General features: G+C 37.7%; 1 protein-coding gene across 2 annotated transcripts in view; it reads left to right on the top strand.

Moving 5' to 3' along the window:
* MXRA7 (matrix remodeling associated 7) overlaps nt 1-20514 on the top strand; it is a 57486-nt gene extending 36972 nt beyond the window's left edge. The window contains exons 3-4 of one of the 2 annotated variants that reach the window (XM_051995542.1): nt 2651-2747; nt 19748-20514. In XM_051995542.1, the coding sequence (XP_051851502.1) occupies nt 2651-2747; nt 19748-19862 (212 nt within the window). In that variant the 3' untranslated portion in view covers nt 19863-20514. Of the gene's footprint in view, nt 1-2650; nt 2748-4449; nt 4531-19747 lie in introns of those variants that run through there. The other variant, XM_051995543.1, reaches the window with a different exon arrangement.
* The last annotated feature ends 212 nt before the right edge of the window (nt 20515-20726 follow it).

Raw genomic sequence — 20726 nt, forward strand, 5'->3', positions numbered from 1 at the left:
TTTCACATCTGTTTTCACTGATTTTTCTTTTTGCATGTTTTTAATCAATCAGTCAGTAAACATTTACTAAGTACCTAAAGCTAAGGTGGCTTTTGTGTTTGCTTCCATATCTTAAGTTAGTTTATAACACTTTCGTAATGGACATGGGGGTACCATACTTGGATTGTTTATGGTCTTTGTATGATTAAGTCTGTGTTGTTGAGATAACAAACCCGCTACATACCTTTTAAGATTTGTCCTTATATATTTGATTTGGAATCTCTGACATAATAGTGTCTCAGCGTTTATGGATTGTTGGTCTCTTAAAACCATGGAGACTGGAGGAACTTATCAAGTGTTCCTTTGACTCTTTAGCATTATCAATGAAACTTTGAAAGGAAACCAGGATTCACATGTGATCATGATGCAATTAGTGGCAGTGCAGAAAGTTGAGGTATGAGAATTCCCTTCTGGTTGGCACAGATTCAATATGAAAGAATTCAGGAACCCGAAATATTAATGGCAAAAATAGGGAAGTTTTATTATTGGCACTGCAGAAGTCAGCTTTTGCTAGGAAGACTGACTTCCGAGTGACAAGGTCCTGGCAGAGAAAAAACAAGAGGTTATTATCACTGAGAAGGTCTCTTCATAGCGGGCAGGAATTCTGGCAGGCAGCTATGCCAAGGAGAGGTTCCTTGACAAGGCATGTTCCTGCTTCCGACATTCTGCAAATTGGGAGTTTAAAACTGCATTTTTAAAAATAGGAAATCTGAGATGGAAGTTTCAATTGAATGAGATCCCTTCAATGTTGTCATTGCCCCCAGGCCTAGATTTCCAGTTGAATGAGACTACTTAAGTTCAAGCTAAGTAGGACTAGTCCTAGACTAATTTTCATCTCACCAAGATAACAGAATGAAGCCACTTATCTTAATTCCCTAGGGTGAGCCTCTTCCAAAGGAAAGTTTCTGGAGTTCACTCCCTGGCTTCCCCACCAAAGTCAGAGAGGACAGTTTCAGGGTTCCCCCCATCAATCATAGGCTAGATTTTCACAAGTTAATTGAACTTTAATTCTAATTTTATGTGGACCTAAGGACAGAATATAGGGCACTGGAGAAGTATTTAGAATTAGAAATGAGGAATCCTGGAACTTTATTTGGTAGAATATGGAGCTGATGCCAGAATGAGTTGAGATGATAGTGATGAGGTGCTAGAATTAGGTTGCAAGATCCCCTATGGTCAGACTTATACAAAAGAATTCACAAACCCGAAATTTGTGGCAAATGTAATTTTATTTCCACTAAGAAGACAGCATGCTAGAAAGTCAGCCTTCTTAGTGGGCAGGGAATAAGCAAAGGTGGGTTACACTGAGAAGATATCTTCACCAGTGAGCATAATCCTGGTTAGGACATCTGCAAAGATTAAGGGTTCAGAGTTGTCTTTTATTAGCCATCTGAGGCTTGGGGTTTCAATTCAGTTCAAAATTGAATGAGATTACTTAACTGGGAGTTTGAGTCACTCAATGTTGACAATGCCTCAGGCCTAGATTTCCAGTTGAAAAGAGATTACTTATCTTGGCAAGGGCTTATCTAGGACCACTTAACTTGGGGACAATGTTGTCTGGGAAAGGTGTGCTTTTCCTAGGGGACAGCTTGAGACCCCGAATCATCCTTCTTTCACAGGTTAAAGGGGACAGTTTCAGGGTCCCCTCAAAGGTTAAAATGTAATGCCTGAGAAACTGAGCAAGATAGAGATCAAAGAATATTTAATAATTTATTAAATGGAGAGATATACTGGGATCAAATGAATCCATGGTTTGATCCCAAGGCTTAATGAGACTATTGTCTCCAAGAATCCAGCCCACAATCAGAGTTCTCAATGACATATATACACATGGCTCAGATGCAAGGGGTAGACTGAGGCAGGGGTGGAGTCAGGGTGCTGAGAGTGGGAATGGGGCTCTGACAGGGTAGGGTGAGCCTCTGGAGATGGGATGACCTAATGGGGGGAGGCATCCCAGACATGGGGAGAGGCATCGTGATAAAATGGTATCTGACATTCCAATAGCTTGGGGTGGGGAGAGGCATTCTGATATTCTCAAACATAAGATCTTTTATCCTTATCAAGTATTCTGATAAAGAGGGAGGGGAGGTTTTGCAGAACTGAGAAGCAGGGAAACCAAGGCTGTACTGAATCAGGATAATTAGGGAAACTGAATCAGGACAATAAAAGAGAATTGTGGCATAACAAAAGGGGACACAATTTACATCAATAGGATAGAGGACTTGTGTTACTCGAAGCCAACATTCTCTCCAATGCCTAGGGAGAAATACTGCATCAACTGCTCCTGAACTGGAAGAGGGCTGAATGTGTTAAAAGAGGAGGTGGTATTTCTTCATTAGAAATCTGTTGCAGGGGCAGCTAGGTGGCACAGTGAATAGAGCACCAGCCCTGAAGTCAGGAAGACCCGAGTTCAAATCTGCCCTCAGAAACTTAAACACTTCCTAGCTGTGTGACCCTAGGCAAGTCACTTAATCCCAATTGCCTCAGGGGGAAAAAATCTGCTTATTTTGCAAATAACAAAAAATAAAGGGACCCTTTCTTCAGCATTTGTGTGTAGGGATCCAGAATTTAAACCTATGTCACTTCTCCTATACATTCTCCCTTTCTGCAGAAGAGGAGGCATTTTCCTTTAAATACAGCCCTGGGAAACTGAGAGGGAACCAATATAAGAAAATGCTGACCAAAGAAGAATTGGAGGAAGAACAAAGGTAAGTTGTATTCCTCTCCAAAGTGTATGTTAAAAAAACCTTTTCAGTTCTTCATGTAGTTTTGAAGTATATTCAAGTGTCTTCCATGTTCTCTCAGGACCCAAGAGGGATATGTATTCTCTGGAACACTCCCTTCCCTTACTTACCTATTCTTATATTTCAGGATTTCTTTTCTATTAGATAATCTTTTCAATTCTAATAATATTCATATCTGAGAATTCCCTGAACATCTTTGCCAAAAAAAGAGATTCCTTTATTGTGGTAAGAGACAATCTTTGAATTGAGAGGCAGGGCCCCATGGTATACTTGAGTGTCTCTCTGCTTCTGCAAGGGATTAAAAAACTGAGTCTTTTCTTACTTCCTGTCCTTTCAAAGCTTACTGTTTCTGAATAGGTAAATCCTAATAGCTCACTTATATGGGGAGCTCATGATAAAAATAACATCACTTCAGCACAGTATTCTATTAGCTCAAATCAGATTATCAGAATGTACTTCTTCACATTCTTATCCCACTTATCCCTCTCCCTCCTTCCTGAGCTAGAAGTGTAATGTTTTTGTTCTGGACTGTGGCACTCTGAAGGCTGCTGCTCAGCTTTTCATCTCAGCTATTGTCCTACCTCCTAACCATGGACCCACTGAATACTCTGTATTTCATTTACCTTCATTTAATCCTGCCAAGGCAGCTGTAGAGAATATTTGCAGGACTTGGGAAGAGACAAGAACTAGAGAGGGCAGTGACATAGATAAATGATTTTTAAAGATTGTTAAAATCTTCAACATGTGTACAGATGCTGTTATTCTATCCAAGTAGCTCCTCTGTTTGCCCTTGGTTCATTTTGTAATGCCAGAGAAACTGAGGCAGGATAGAGATTAGAGAACAATTTAATAATTTATTTGAAAGAGAGAGATTTACTGGGACCAAATGGATCCATGGTTTGGTTCCAGGGCTGAATGAGACTATTGTCTCCAAGAATCCAGCCGTGAATGTTGGATACAAGATTCTTTTATAAGGTAACAAGAACAGTGACATAATGAGGGAAGTACCTAGGATGATGATGACATAATGGAGGCAGGTATGGGAGAGGCTCCTGGTATTCTAATGATGTCTAAGATATAAGACCTTTATCCTATCAAACATTAAGAGGGAATGGTTATAACCTGAGGCAGAATAACTTAGTTGGACAATTAGGGAAACTGGGTCAGGACATTAAAAGAGAACTGTGGCACAACACTTTGGTAAAGTCAGGAGCATCTATGTCAGCTGCATAGATTCTTAAAGTCTCTAGCATCTCATAGTTGCTTACCACAAATGCATTCATTATCACCATGAAATGATATCCCAGAATTCAAGTGGAATGGAAGATTGTGTTGTTACAATAATGCAAACTAGGCAACTGTTTTTATTATTTGTAGGGTGTTCTTTTTATTCACTGATCCCTCCAGCCTTTCAAGTATCAGAAAATATTGTCAACAATAAGCAATAGTATCAGCAGTGTTCTTTAACCTTTAGCTGTATAGCTTCTCCTCAGCAGCTCTTTCAGACTACTACCAGCAGATGTTTCTCCATAGAACAAAATAATAAACATCCAGGAAAGTCGCACCCAAGTACCTCAGAACTCATGTTATGTCATATTTGCTTTCCCTTGGGTTTTTATCATGCTGCCTCTTTGGTCTTATCAGGTTTACTCCCTTTATATTACAGGATTGAACTGACCTCTGACTTCACTTGCCTGTAGCAAGTACCTTAGTTCTGCACCACAAATACTCTCCCAAAACTTTTTGGTAAGGATTCTGACTTTTTAGATTAGTGGATTAGATCATTGTCTGTGAATGGTCTAACAATATTACCTCCACTTCCTTCATAACCAATTAATAAACTGTATCTCATCTGAAGCTCATTTTATCTTTCATGAGCATAAAAAGTCACAAGCAAAAACAGAATAGATATTCCTCTTGACAACTGTGAATGTCCATGGGATGCATGATGACTCAGGTTCATATTCAGGATGGAGGAGTTAGTCTGTTCTGGGACTGTTGTTTCCTAGAGAAAACAAGAAAGAATCTGGAAGGCAAATGTAATCATTTATAGGTGTACCTTGTATTATGTACATGCAAACTGGATACCATCATGTGTGTGCATACCTGCACTTACTGTGGAGATGGGCCTTTTGTATTGTGAGCTTTTAATTTTAATCTCTATGAGATGACAGCTCCATCTTACTTAAAAGGAACTACAAAGAACAATGTACCGGGGTAAAAGTACTTTGGGACTGAGACAAATTTTAGTTCTCAAGGTTTTAATATAAACAAAAAATAATGGGGATAAGGCAAAGTTAGTTCCTCTCTTCTTGTAGATTAGAAAGAAGAGTGGTTGTATTAATATCAGAGGATAATATGATTTAGGATAAGGGGGAGCCTTAGAAATTATTTGGTCTAATTTCCCCTATTTTACATGGCAACAACATTGCCTAAGAAGCTGGCTGAGCTCAAATGATCTTTCTACTATAATAAATTTATTGTAGATCGAGATATGGAAAATAAGATAATATTTTGGCCAGGTAACAAGAAAAATTTGGATTTTAGTAGAAATCTGTTCTTTGGCCCAGTGACAAACTACGAGCCTGTATAAAAGGACAGAGTGCCTTGGTTGCTTCCAGAAAGATCATTTAAGATTCTTTTCTTCCAATCACCTAAAGTCTTATCACCATCACCCCAGTCCCTTCTTAGCAGGGTTGAAAACTTGGATACTTACTGTAATGTTCTTCCTTGTGTATGTTGAATAGTTTCCCCCATTTTCAGTCTGCCCTCAACACCATCACTTCTCATGACTGTAAGGAAAGAGATTAGTAGATTAGGAACAATAGTCAACTAAGTCAATCATCTAAAATGAGCTAGTAAGAGTCACGTATATATTTCTATTACTACTATCCTGGTCAGCATGAACCTCATTTTTTAAAAGACATTTCTATGTCTTTATCTTTGTCTTTTTGTTTATAATGTCTGTTTTTCCTTTTCCTTCTCTTCCCTATGTGTCAGTAATGAAAGTGACTTTACTTCTCAATTCAACATTATTCTCACTTGTTTTCCTTCACAGACTGGGGATGCTTGGGGATGTAGAGGCTAATAAATTTGGTTTTTGTCTTTTCATCTTATATAATGTGACAGTTTTGTTGGTAGTGTAGAAGTTATTGCTGCTATTAGTCAATCAATAAGTATTTATTATGATCCTATTATGTACCAGGCACTGTGCTAGGCAAAAAAGAGCTTATCCATTTTGTGACCCGTCCAGCAGGTCATCAAAGTGTGGGTCCTGAGGCTGGACATTTGTCTGTAAGGCTAGGCCTGAAAAGGAATGGGATTAGAAATGAGGAGGGAGACCAGTTGGGGTGAAACAAAGTCTCAGTTTAATGAGTGAAGAGGGTCTAGTTAAATACATTTCTGAATGGGGGGTTGCAAAGTAAAGAATGTTACACCAGATGTGTGGCAGACATCCTGGAGCCTAATCGTTATCTTGCACCTGGGCTGATAGGGCCAATTTTCTGGGACACACATCATCTTGTCTCAGGAGTTTAGGGGGTATAGTTTGTTTACGATAAGGTTGTAGCTTCAGAATTTATGTGCAGGTGATTACATTCTTCTTTAGCTCTTTGATTCCAAGGACATGGTCTCTGGCATGTCCCCCCTTTTTTTTTATTTATGCACGGGTGGGAGGCCTGTCTTAGGCTATGTGGCCGGCCTCCTGTTGTGGGGAGCGAGCGTTGATACACAACCAATGTTACAATGTCTTAGTATCGCCAATCATTGGAAAGGAGAATGCATGCCACCAAGTGCTGTCTTAGGTCATCGGGGTCAGCCATACCAACTCGGGGGTACGCCATGCCAAACCCTGTCTTAAGTGGGTGGCCTGACCTCTCGAGGTTGCCCGTCATGGCACTTGCGTGGTCTTACTGCCATGGCTCCAAAATTAAAAAATAATAAGTCAACCTCAAAGCATCCACCACCCGGGGTCACACTAATCCCGTCATTGGCTAGACCACTGCCTGCTGAAAGGGGGGGCATAGCCTAGACCTGAGCCGTTGGTACCAAGGCTCTTCTAGCAATTGGTCATTAAATCTCAGTGAGCCTCCGATGGGCTCATTGATGTTGAGGTTTTAACAAAATAAGGGATTCTAAGACTAAAGCATCCAAATTCAATCTGAACTAGTGAGATAGGGGGTGGGGCAAAAGTGCTTAAGGCAAAGTGAATAGGAGCTAGGCGTTCCCATTCTTTCAGGTATTTTGAAAAAATATATACCAGGTTCCCCAATGTTCTATTTCTACCTCTTCCTTCCCCCTTTTTTTTTCTCATGAAAAGGAATTATCGAATGACCATTGCCCATATAAATCCCAAGAGTGAATCAAAATCCCTATACATAACAGACTAGTACAGTAGAATTTCCTAAAAATCCCTCAAACATAACAGCAATAATCCGAGTTTTTAACAAATCCCATATCAAGTCTTAAACACACAGTAATAGATGATCCAGGCAAGGTTTAACAGTCAGTCATCAACCATTCCCAAAGTCTCTTATGTCAGTCCAGAGTACACTCAATGCAGAGTACAGTCCATGGTCTCATGTATAAACTGCTGCTTCAGGCTGTGAAGTGATAGGAGGCTCTCATTCCATGCAGAGTGGGTGTGTGCCGTGGTGACAATCAAAGCTGATCAAAGCTGATCCAGGTTCCAGAAACAGGCCAATATCTGTAATTTGACCAAAATCTAGAGCAAAAACACAAATCTAGCAAATAAAGATTAGATCAGTCTCAGATAGAAAGACTCAGTTCATCAGGTTGCTGCAAAACATGAGGAGGCCAAAATAAATTGTTTCCTATGTGAAGAAATGAGTTTGCTTTACAGGCCAAGCAAACAGGTGCAGTCCCAAGTTGTAACATCAGTGAGGTCTCACAGACCCCTGTTAATTGTCCTCTTATCATGTAGAAACCTTAAAGAAACAAAACACCAATATCCAGTAACAGACAGATGACCAGGCGAAATACTCAGTTGCCCAAGCATTTAGGATACAATGATTACATATAACCAGACTGAAAATAGAAAGGCATGACATAACTGAATTGCATTAACAGTTCTATTGACCATTGCTCTGATCAGAGAGATCAGTTACAAAAGGAAAAAATGCAAGAACATAACTATAACATAATATAAACAGTTGAGTTTTAACAGCTTATCAATCAATTGTCCCAGTAACTGTCAGAGGGTGGAGCTTTAGAACTCCCAAACAGCATTAGCTAATTAACTCTAAGCCAAAAACTTTTACCTCCAATAACAGATGTCATTAATCAAATTTCTGATAACTCTTAAACAATTATTTATCATAACCTTGTAGTAATAACAGAAAGAAATTTCGTCTCAGTAAGTTCACAACTTAGAACAATTATCATATCTGGGTAGATGTTACATGAGTGAACATTATACATACAAATCATTTTGCTTTTAAAAATACCCAATACATAGAAAAATATCCCAAATTGCATATTGTCCATAACAGAAACATTTTTAAAAGGACAAAGAAAAAACTATTATTTTTAGAGGCCCTTTAAATAACCTCAGAGTGACCCAATACAATCAATTTAAACTTATACAAAACACCCAATTCCACATAAAAGAATTCAAGAAGGTTTTTTTTTTTTTAACATAGCAATTAAACTTTTAGAAATATTCGTACCAAAGTATGGATCACATTTATGACCATTTTCCTCAACCAAGAAAATATTTATGTATCAAGAAACAAATATTCAATCAATTAACTTAAAAGTATGTCCTTAAAAATCAGTTTGCTGAACTGGCCGTAATCAGATAAGAAAAAAGTGGCAGGAACACACTCTAGAGGGGTGAGGGGAGGAGAGGATTCCACATGGCCACCCTTCCCCCACTCCTGCCCCCTGGAAAAAACTTCTCTCAGGTTCCCCATTCAAATTTCCTAATGGGGATCCTTTTCAAGATTTAACCCATCAGTTTCCCAATATCAGGTTTCTTCCCAAATTCACCCATTTCCAACCTTCTCTTTCTCCCTGAAACCTCCAAAAACCCACACATGTCCAGCAGAGCTGGTTTTAAAGTATAACTTATGTTAACAAATAACTCAATATATTTCAGAAGGTAACAAACTGAATCAAATTAATACAGCTGTTTTTAAAAGTTTTTCTTCTACCACATTTCTTCTAACAGCTATTAGCATCTTATCTCCAGAGCTTTTTATTGCCCAGGCCAGGGTAAGCTTGAATTTTATTGCTCTTTACTCTAGTAGGCTTTTCCTTACTTACAAATTAGTACAACAGGTTAAAAGTTTTAAAATCACAAGCAAATTTTCAAACAACCAATTCCCAAATCTTAATCATTGTTCTTAAAACTTAACAAAGCTTTTAAATCAGCAAAAACAGACTAGGAGCTGTTTCCAGGACCTCCACCCCCAGAGAGAAGTTTGTTGAATTCCCTTTTCCCATTTCAGAATCCAAAGGGGTTTCTTCCAAACCTATTCAGTACTTTTCTCTGCCTTCACAGAGAATGCCTAGATATTCCATTCAAACTTCTTTTCTTTAAATGTTAGCACACTGGTCTTCTATATACATATTTTAATTTTCCGAATTTTCAAATCCCTTTCAATCTATTTTTATTTATTTCTTTTTCTTCCTTTCTCTCACTTTTCTCCCTTTGTCTCACAGGCTGCTGCAGTCAGCCAGAGACAGAGAGAGGGAGAGAGAAAGATTTTTCAAGCTTCTTGATATTTGCTAAGCCTGCACACAGAGGCTGAATCCTTATCTCTTACAAGTTTGGTACCTTTTAACACAGACACACACAGACAGACATGGGGCTCCGTTTTAGTAAGCATAGTTGCAACGATGTTCTTAAAAATTTTTCCAACCAATACAACAGACAAATCACACAGAACATAGAACACACATCACACAGACTACACAGTTACAACATTAAACAAACATATAACACATCTGGCTTCTTAACACAGGGAAAGCAAGCTGTGCAGGGGTGGGGTTTTTAATTTTTGTGAGTGAGGGGAGGTTATTCTTCAAGGGTCTCACCGCTTTGGGTAATTAATTATCGGGGCAGTAAGAAAGGGCAAGCTGTAAGGAGGTGGAATATACCCTGCAGCCTCGCTTTCTAATTCACCAACGTCTGAGGCACTAAGGGCATTCTGAGTTTTTACAGGGAGTTTAGGTTGGGGGGCGGGGAAGACGGGGCATGCGAGATTGCTTTCTATGGGGGGAGTCCCTACTTTGGGAAGCGGGGGGTAGATAGACTTGACTGGGGGGGATCTCAAAGATTCCCGAGGGGGAATTTTTACTCCTCTTTCTAGTTCCCATGAATGCGGCAGATTATGTACTCACCTTTCAGTTGCGGGGCTCTCTGTGGAGCGAGTCTGCGGGGCTCTCTGTGGAGCGGGTCTGTGGGGCTCTCTGTGGAGCGAGTCTGCGGGGCTCTCTGTGGAGCGGGTCTGCGGGGCTCTCTGTGGAGCGAGTCTGCGGGGCTCTCTGTGGAGCGATCTGCGGGGCTCTCTGTGGAGCGAGCGTTCTGCGGGGCTCTCTGTGGAGCGAGCGATCTGCGGGGCTCTCTGTAGAGCGATCTGCGGGGTTCTCTGTAGAGCGATCTGCAGGGCTCTCTGCGGTAGAGCGATCTCGTAGGGGTCCGGACGAGCTTCTTCTTACCTCTTCTTAATCTGCCGGGCAAATGTCCAGCCTCGGGGCCCCACGCTTGGGCGCCAATTGACCCGTCCACCGGGTCATCAAAGTGTGGGCCCTGAGGCTGGCATTTGTCTGTAAGGCTAGGCCTGAAAAGGAATGGGGTTAGAAATGAGGAGGGAGACTAGTTGGGGTGGAACAAAGTCTCAGTTTAATGAGTGAAGAGGGTCTAGTTAAATACATTTCTGAATTGGGGGGTTGCAAAGTAAAGAATGTCACACCAGATGTGTGGCAGACATCCTGGAGCCTAATCGTTATCTTGCACCTGGGCTGATAGGGCCAATTTTCTGGGACACACATCATCTTGTCTCAGGAGTTTAGGGGGTATAGTTTGTTTACGATAAGGTTGTAGCTTCAGAATTTATGTGCAGGTGATTACATTCTTCTTTAGCTCTTTGATTCCAAGGACATGGTCTCTGGCAATTTTGCAATCAGGAAATGAGTAATTTGTTATTCTGCCATTTTCAGTCATGTCTGATCCCTTTTGAAGTTTTCTTGGCAAAGATACTGAAATGGTTTTCCATTTCCTTCTCATTTTATAGATGAAAAAACTAAGACAAATCAGGGTTACACAGTTAGTAAGAGATGAATATGGATTTGAGCTCAGGAAAATAAGTCTTACTGACTTCAGAATTAGCACTCTATCCACTGTACTACCTAGCTGACCCTGTATAAGTGAACAGAACAGAACAGAGAATAAATGCAAAGTAGTTTAAATCAAAGGACTTTGGGAGGAAAGGTACTAGCAGATCAGGGGAATCAGGAAAAACTTATTGTTGAAAATGAGAGGATCACTGGGATGAGAACTGTAGCTGGTGGCAATCATTCTGTGCCTTGAGATCTCTCTTTGCCAGAAATACATAATTTCAAGATTCAGGAACAAAAGCAACATATTTTGAAAGAGAAAAAGTAGGAGTTCAGGATAGCCCTTGATGAGAATCCATTGATCCTTACTGAATTCTGCAGGGATTCCTTTGTCCTTGAGGGAATGCCAGGATGATAAGTACCTCTGGGCAGGTGCATAAAAGCCTAAAATCATATATAGCATATCCCAAGAGCCCAGCTCTCAGCTCAAGATGTTTGCTATTGAATTGAAGCTGCTATTTCCTGATGATTCCCTGAATGAGTCAGGGACAACATGAAACAGGTGTTTTGGTTTAGACCTATAGATCCCAAGAGAGGTATAGATCTGTTGCTGATGTATTAGTGACACCAGTTGACCTTATTGTGAGTCACCTGGTCCCACTGCATATTTCACACTATATAACATGGTGGTGATGTGGCATGATATCTCTGACCTGGACACAGCCTCAGAGGCCCTGCCTCACCATATTCTTTATATTTTTTCCTGCTGCCCAGCACAGTGAGTCTGAAGTATTCTCTAACTCCTTTTTCATGTAAGAATGACATACAACCATAAAAAAAATCATCACCTTTGCCAACCGGAATGACTATATTTCTTTTTGGCATCACATAAACCAGAAGTTAGATTATTATACAGTGGAGCTAATGGAAGTGGGGCCTAGATTTGAAATAAAGTTGCACATGACCCATTTGGGCATTCTGAAAGCCCCAGCAGGCATGAGACCCATATATCCATACAGCCCACAAAAAGACCTTCCTCAGCATTTTATATTCCTTGCTTGACTACTTCCTGAAAAGTAATATAGAGCTCTTCTATGAATATGCACTGGATCATGACAAGAACTGAGAAGTAATTGATCCTGACTGGAGAGTGGCCATCTCTAGTGTTGATATTAAAGCTTACCATCTCTTTACCCCCCACTCCACCCAAAAAAAAGGAGGAGGAAGAGAAGAAGGAGAGAGAGGGGAAGAGAAAGAGAGAGAGAGAAAGGAAAGAAGGAAGGAAGGAGGGAAGAAAGAAAAAGAAATGGTGTTTGAGTTAAGCGAGGTCTTGAAGGAAGAAAGAGATTTTGTGGAACTGGAGCTAAGAAGGAATGTATTCCAAGAGTGGAGGAAAACCAATGCAAAGGCACAAAGGTGGGAGATGAAATGTCATGTATAAGAAATAGAGAGAAGGACAATTTGGCTGGATTGCAGAAAGATTGGGGCCAATTTTTGGAAGACTTTAAAAGTTAAATAATAGGGGCAGCTAGATGGTACAGTAGATAGAGTACCAGCCCTGAAGTTGGGAAGACCTGAGTTCAAATGTGTCCTAAGACACTTAAAACTTCTAGCTTTGTGACTCAGGGCAAGTCATTAAGTCCAATTGCCTCAGCAAAAAAAAGAAATAATAATAATAATAAATTAAAAGTTAAATAGTAAAGTTTGTATTTTAGCCTAGAGTCAATAGAGAACAACTGGTGTTGGTTGAATATGGTCATTCTGTGCTTTTATCACTTTGGCAGCTGTGTGGAGGATTGACTGGATTTGGGAGAGAGTTGAAGCAGGGAGCTTATTTAGAATATTGCAATAATCTCTGAAATTTGATGAGGGCATGAACTCAGGAAGAAGCTGTGTGAGTAAAAAAATAATTTTTTTTGGGGGGGGGTTATTTATTATTTTCCTCCAGCTACATTCAAAACAAACAAACAAAAAATTTACATTTGTTTCTAAAACTTTTGAGTTCTTGGTTTTCTCCCTTATCCCTACCCACAATTAAGAAAACAGTTGAAGCTATGCAAAACATTTCCATAATGAAAATAAAAGCCCTCCAGAAAAATTTAATTAAAAAAGAGAGAGCTAGAGAGAAAAAGAGAACACAATCAGTTCCTTCTCTGGGGATGGATAGGAATTTTCATCATAAGTCCTTCAGATGGACATGATTCTCTTCAACAATGAGATGATTCAAACCAGTTCCAATTGTTCAATGATGAAGAGAGCCATATATACCCAGAGAGAGGACTGTGGGAACTGAGTGTGGACCACAGCATAGCGTTTTCACTTTTTCTGTTGACGTTTGCTTGCATTTTGTTTTCTCAGGTTTTTTTTTTCCTTCTTTGATCTGATTTTTCTTGTGCAGCAAGATAACTATATAAATATGAATATGTATATTGGATTTAACATATTTAACATGTATTGGACTATCTGCCATTTAGGGGAGGAGTTAGGGGATGGAGAGAAAAATTTGGAACAGAAAATTTTGCAAGGGTTGAAAAATTATCCATGCATACGTTTTGTAAATAAAAAGCTTTAATAAAATTAATTTTAAAAAATAAGTCCATCAGAGTAGTTGTGGACAATTGTACTGCTGAGAATAGCAAAGTCATTCATAGCTGGTTGCTCATGGAGGACTTTACAGGTTTTTTTCCTTCTTGAGAGCATTCTGCTCATGGAGTTCCCATGTCTATTTGGGCAGGTATCTTCTCTGTATAAAATACTGTTTGTTTATTTTCAATGGTCTAAAACAATATTGAATAATATTGGTGACACATAATATAGTTTCCCTATTTTTCTCTTTTTATTAAATCTATTTTAGCTTTAACTTTGTCTGAGTTCATAATTATTACCCCCCCCTTTTTTTTTTTACATAATAAATTCTCTTCCAGCTCTTTATTTTATTTTTGTATGTATCTCCCATTTTTATTGTATTTCCTAAAAGAAACCAAATTATTGAAATCAAAATTTTAATCTCCTAACCATTTTCATTTTATGGGTAAATTCATCCCATTTGCATTCTAAGATATAATTATTTGTATTTGTATTTCCTCCCTATTTTTCCTATCCTATCTTTCTCAACCAATTTTGTCCGTCTTTACTTGTACCTTTATCTTTCTCAGTCTCTATATCTTTTCAGGTTTTCACTTTTTCTGTAGTGTATGTTCACAATGGTCCTATGTTTATATCTGCATCATAAAAATTTGAAGTGCAAGAGATGGGAACTAAGGGAATCTTCTGGTTTAGTACTAAAATATATTGTCTAAATAGAGCTTTTATTTATAATAACTTAATAAATTTAATAAAATAATAACCTAAGAAGTTTAATCAAAGATCTCTTTTTTTCTATTGCCTTCAAAAATAGCCAAGTATTCACCATCCTTTTTAAACTAAAAAAAATATGCATCCTAATTAGGTTTGTTGAACTTTTAAAAAATAATTGCAAGAAATCTCAGGAGAGCTAAAAAAAAAAAGTGCTGCTGTAATTCCTTGGGTATGGGTCTCCATTTGGATCTTTGCCATCTTTCTGGGCATTGTAGAGAGAGACCTGTGGTTTCAGATCTGCTTAAAGGAACTGCAGCTCCCCACATGCCTCATGGAGAGTTTAACACTTCTAAATCTAGATGGCCTACCACCTTTTTTCTTTTTAGACATGTAGCAAAATATCTTGGTGTGAAAGAGCTTTAAGATATGTTGTTTTTTTTTTTAATTAAAGCTTTTTATTTTCAAAATATATGCATAGATGATTTTCAACATTTATCCTTACAAAATCTTGTGTTCCAAATTTTTTTCTCCCTCCCGTCACCCCTTACTCTAGATAGCAAATAATCCAATATATGTTAAATATGTGCAATTCTTCTATATATATTTCCATAATTACCATGCTGCACAAGAAAATTCAGATCAAAAGGAAAAAAATGAGATAGAAAAAATGCAAGTAAACAACAACAAAAAAGCGAAAATACTATGTGTGATCCACACTTAGTCCACAAAGTGCTCTCTGTGGGTACAGATGGCTCTCTTCAGCGCAGACCATTGGAATTGGCCTGACTCACTTCATTATTGAAAAGAGCCACATCCATCAGAATTGATGGTTGTATAATCTTGTTGTTGCTGTGTCCAGTGATCTCTTGGTTCTACCTACTTCACTTAGAATCAGTTCATGCAACTCTCTCCAAGCCTTTCTAAAATCATTCTGATGATTGTTTATTATAGGACAATAATATCTCATGACATTTATACACCATATCTTATTCAGCCATTCTCCAACTGACAGGTATCCATTCAGTTTCCAATTCCTTGCCATCACAAAAAAGGCTGCTACAAACATTTTTGCACATGTGGGTTCTTATTCCTTTTTTATTATCTCTTTGGCATACAAACCCAGTAGAGATACTTCTGGATCAAAGGGTATGCATAAGTTTGATAGCCCTTTGGGTATAGTTCCGTATTGCTCTCCAAAATGGTTGGATCTGTTCATAATTTCACAATGTATTAGTGTACCAGTTTTCCCACATCCCCTCCAACATTTGTCATTATCTTTTCCTATCTTCTTAGTCAATCTGAGAGGTGTGTAGTGGCACTTCAGAGTTAGTTTAATTTGCATTTCTCTGATTAAAAATAATTGAAAGCATTTTTTCATACAACTAGAAATGGTTTCTTCATCTGAAAATTGTCTATTCATATCCTTTGACCATTTATCAGTTGGAAAATGGTTTGTATAAAATATTATTTTAAAGTTGGCCTCTTGGTTTTGCTTTTACTTAAAAAACAGCACAGATTGATTAGATTTTTTCCAGATAGAAGACATGGCCCTCACTAGATTACTAGATTTTCATAAATTTGCTTCTTTGACAGTATTCATATTATAGTAATTTCTAGGTTGTGAAGTTGTTAGACAAATATTTAAAAAATTAACTGTTAAAAATTAGCAAGTAAAAAATTAGAGTGTTTTCTATATAACAGAAGCCCAAGAATTCCATCAAGATTCCTTCCTCAGGAGTGTTACATTGCTCATCCATTCCTGATAACTGTTGGCACAACTGCTTACTAGAAAACCATAGTATATAGTGCCAATATAAAAAAAAATGCCTTATATAAAGCTAAATGATGATTATTAGAGGTACCTACTTGACCATGCATATGGCCAATAGACAGTGTTGTGTCTTTGGCAGAGTCTAAATCTTACTTGGTATACAAAGTAGATAATCTAGGCTTTTATAATTATTATTATTATTTTTTATCTTAAAGCTCTTTCATACCAAACTATTTTTTTTTAAATAGCTTTTTATATGCTTGGGTAATTTTTCAACATTGACCCTTGCAAAAACTTCTGTTTCAAATTTTCCCTTCCTTCCCTCCACCTTCTTCCCTACATGGCAGGTAGTCCCATACATGTTAAATATGTTAAAGTATATGTTAAATACAATATATGTATACCTATTTATCCACTTATCTTGTTGCACAAGAAAGATTAAATTTAGAAAGAAGATAAAAATAACCTGAGAAGAAAAAAATAAAATGCAAGCAAACAATAACAGAAAGAGTAGAGATGTTATGTTGTGGTCCATACTCATTTCCCCATGTACTTTCTCTAGGTGTAGCTGGTTCTGTTCATTACAGATCAATTGGAACTGATTTGGATACTCTCATTGTTGAAGAGAGTCACGTCCATCAGAATTGATCATCATGTAGTGTTGTTGTTCAAGTGTATAATGATCTCCTGGTTCTGCTCATTTCACTTAGCATTAGTTGATGTATGTCTCTCTAAGCCTCTCTGTATTCATCCTGCTATACCAAACTATATTCTTGTTTATTTTTCATCAATTGCCTGGAAGGATATAAGTGCTGAGTCTTTCATTGTCTTCCTGTTTTTCAGATCAAACAAATTACTTACACCTTTATTTTTCCCGAATGATCATGAGATCTTTGGTTTGGTAATTTGGGTTCCCTTATTCCTACATACTGCTCTGATTGTAAAATATATTATTTTTGGATAGAAGATACAGATCTCAGTGATTATGGAAAGATAGACATGTATAGTAATGAGTTAACTGAGAGATCCAACAGGTATGGTACAGTATATATCCCAAATAAGTAGCTAGCTTCTGTAAGCATTGGGTATATGAGGAGAGGGGGGTAGGGCAAGGGAGGAAGGCTAGGCTTGTATTAGTATTAGAAAATACTGCAGGAAGATAGTTAACTAATGAGTTTTTCTGGCAGTTACTTAACTTTGTATTTGACTAAGCCAGAACATCAATCAAAATAGTTAATAAAACACTGCAGGAAGATAGTTAACTATTGAACAAATTTGCTAATAGTATCTGTGTATCTCTCAGTACTTTAGTTTCCTTATTTGGAAAATGAAAATAGTAATATCAATTCTTTATGGTATTGCTCTGAGGATGTCATTTTGTAAATCTTTAAAGCACTATGTAAAAAATCAATCAATCAATAATCAATAAACTCCTCCCATATACTAAGCATTGTGAATACGCACAAAAAAGTAAAATAGTCTGTTTCAAGGAGTTTACAATCTAATGGGGGAGACAACATGCAAACAACAAATATGTACAAAGTAAGCTATATACAGGAAAGGAGAAAATAATTAACAGGGAAGGCAGTGGAATTAAGAGGGGCTGGGAAAGACTTCCAATAAAAGATAAGACAAATAAACCAAGGAAGTCAGTAGGTGAAGTTGAGGAGGGAGAACATTCCAGGCATAATAAGATAGCCACCAGAGAGAATGTCCAGAGCAGAATGAAGTTTCTTGCTTGTGGAATGGTCATTGGTCTAAAGAGAACATGTAGAGTAAGATGTAAGAAGACTGGAAAGGTAGGGGGATTAGTTATGAAAGTGAAATGATCAGGCCTTTCGTTTAGGAAAATTACTTTGGTGGTTGAATAGAATAGAAGGAGACATACTCAAGAAATGTTGCAAAGGTGATATTCATAGGCCTTGAAACAGGTTAGATATGAGAGGTGAGAGATAGTGAGGAGGCCCCCATGACTCCTAGGTTTTGATCATTAGAGACTGGGAAGATGAGATTGTCCTCTACAGTAATAGGGAAAATGTTTGTGGTGGCCCCGGATGTGAGATGAGAGTGAGGAAGGAATAGTAAAGGGGATTGGGAGAGGAAGATGATGAATTTAGTTTTGCATATGTAGAGTTTGAGATGTCTACTGGACATCCAGTTTTAGGTGTCTGAAAAGCAATTGAAAATGTGAGATCAGAGATCAGCAGAGAGTTTGGGGCAGCATAGATAGATCTGAGAATCATCAGCATAGAGATGGTAATTAAAACCATGGGAATGGATGAGTTATTGAGTATCAGTTTTAGTTGTAAGATGTCACCCTATGAGAGCATACTATGCTACTGGAAGATTTTCCATGCAGCATGAATTTCTGATGCCTAAATTGGACACAAATGATAATGCTATGGTTTGGTATCCTATCTCCAACTATAAAATTTATTTTTTAAAATGAGTATAGAATATTGAAATATATAACCATTCCCTAGTATGATAGGTGGAAAATATCCTGTATAACATAAACATTTGTGTCTTGTTTTATTTTATAGCATAGAACTATCCCAACATTTTTTCATTTATTTGTCTCATTTTTTTTTTTTTCTTGCTTCTTAAAATAAATGCTTCTTAGTTTCCCCTACATTTTTCTTCAGGGGATGTCAAACCATTTAGTGAATGTATTAACCTTGCTTATCATCAGATTTCTTAAAAGTAAAATCTACATTTCATTCATTCAACAAGAATTTATTTTGAGGCTGTTAGATACCAGGCATTACACAGAAGCTAAAAATACAAAAGAAAAAAAAAAAAAAACCTCTCAAAGTCCTTCAAAGGAATCTACCTACACAAAGAAAAATAAATACAAAGAATATGCAAAGTAAAATTCAGGGGAGAAGGCAAAAGGAAAGTCAGGTTAGGTAGCACTTAAATAGAGTCACAGGTTAAAAAGAAATGGGACAACTAAAATTAATGAGGAAAAAATTTGGAAAGAGCAAGAGCTTGATGGAGTGCATTCCAGGTTTGTACAATCATTCCAGCACAGAGGCTATTGAGTGGACAGTCTCTGAAAAGTGAGAGAAGTGGAAGGTAGAATGTCTTAGACAGGAAACAGCTGGTAGGGCCAATTTGGTTGGAATGTCAAGTTCATGAAGAAGAAGAAGGTGTATTAAGCTTAGAAAGGGAGACTATTAAGAGTTGTTAAAGGCACTAAATAGGAATGAATGTAACATCCTATAAGCAAGAGAAAGCCACTGTAGCTTCTTAAAGAGAGTGAAAGTTCTTTCTGCCCCCAGGTATAGACCATTGAAAGCTTTAGGTATCTCCTACCTGATTCTGATTTACACTGGGAGCATATATTGTCTTGTTTTGCATGTACTCACACTGTTTTTTCTGACCAAATTTCTTTCCTTAATGTTCATAGATTTTTGTGTAATCCTGGGGTAGGTAAAGGGCGTTTAGATTAGTTTTTCTTTTAATTTCTTGGTCATTATTGTCTGGTGCAATTGTTAGATCTTTACTGGAATACTTGAGTGTAAATTAGATTCTTCTGTTATCCTTCTCAATCATCCTAATTAGAAATCTCTTTATTCTTTTTTCTTAACAGGGTTAAAAAAGAACAGCTGGCTGCCATCTTCAAACTTATGAAGGACAATATGGAGACTTTTGGAGAGATTTCTGATGGAGATATGCAGGAACAGCTCAAGCTTTATGATATGTAGGCTCAAAAACAACAAAGCTCTCCAATAGCTGCTGCTTTGCCCTTGAATTTAAAGACAATTGTACAGTGACTGTTATTAGATTAGAAACTCTTGTTTTCAGATTTTTGTAGGTTTAAATATACATATATACACATATGTATATATGTACACACACACACATACACACACACACACATATATATAACTTTTTGCATATACTCTTTATATCTCATCTCATAGGGATCAAAAATATACTCCCCACAGAGGAAGAGTGGTGAGCAACCCTAGTTAGCTGAGTTTCCCTCCCAATTGCTTGTTGTTACAGTTCGAATTATGTGACATAATTAGTAGTAGAAGATAAGATACTTTGTCTTCTGACTTGAGCTAAAAAATTTCTCATGTTAGTCCCAAGATAGGCATTAATAATACAGAACCAGGCTAGATGATATTAGAGTAAGGCTGACTCAAAGTTTTTGCTCATGACTCAATAGTAAGCTGTTTGGGAGGATCTAGGGATGCTGAAGAATATAATGTTTTTACTTTTAGCATCCTTATAAGTTTTTATAGGGGTAGAGTAAAAATTTTTTTAAGCATCAGGAATCCATTTCTTCCTTCGGTGGTCTAAAAATCTGTTTCAGTCTTTGTGGATCAAAATAAAGGTACTGGGAAATGATGTTATAAGAGTCTGTTCTATGTTATTTCTAGTTCTTGTTTAATTCAAATCTTTGTAGAGTGCCTGCAATATTCTAGGCATTGCAGGATGTACAAAAGAAGCAAAAATCATGGCATTTGACTTTAAGAAGCTGCCAATCTCCAGGGAAAGAAATGATCCCAACATAAAATAACAGAGATAACAAAATATTTAACTGAGATTTTATCCAGGAA

Source organism: Antechinus flavipes, chromosome 4 (assembly GCF_016432865.1).
Source record: "Antechinus flavipes isolate AdamAnt ecotype Samford, QLD, Australia chromosome 4, AdamAnt_v2, whole genome shotgun sequence".
Lineage (NCBI taxonomy): Eukaryota > Metazoa > Chordata > Mammalia > Dasyuromorphia > Dasyuridae > Antechinus > Antechinus flavipes.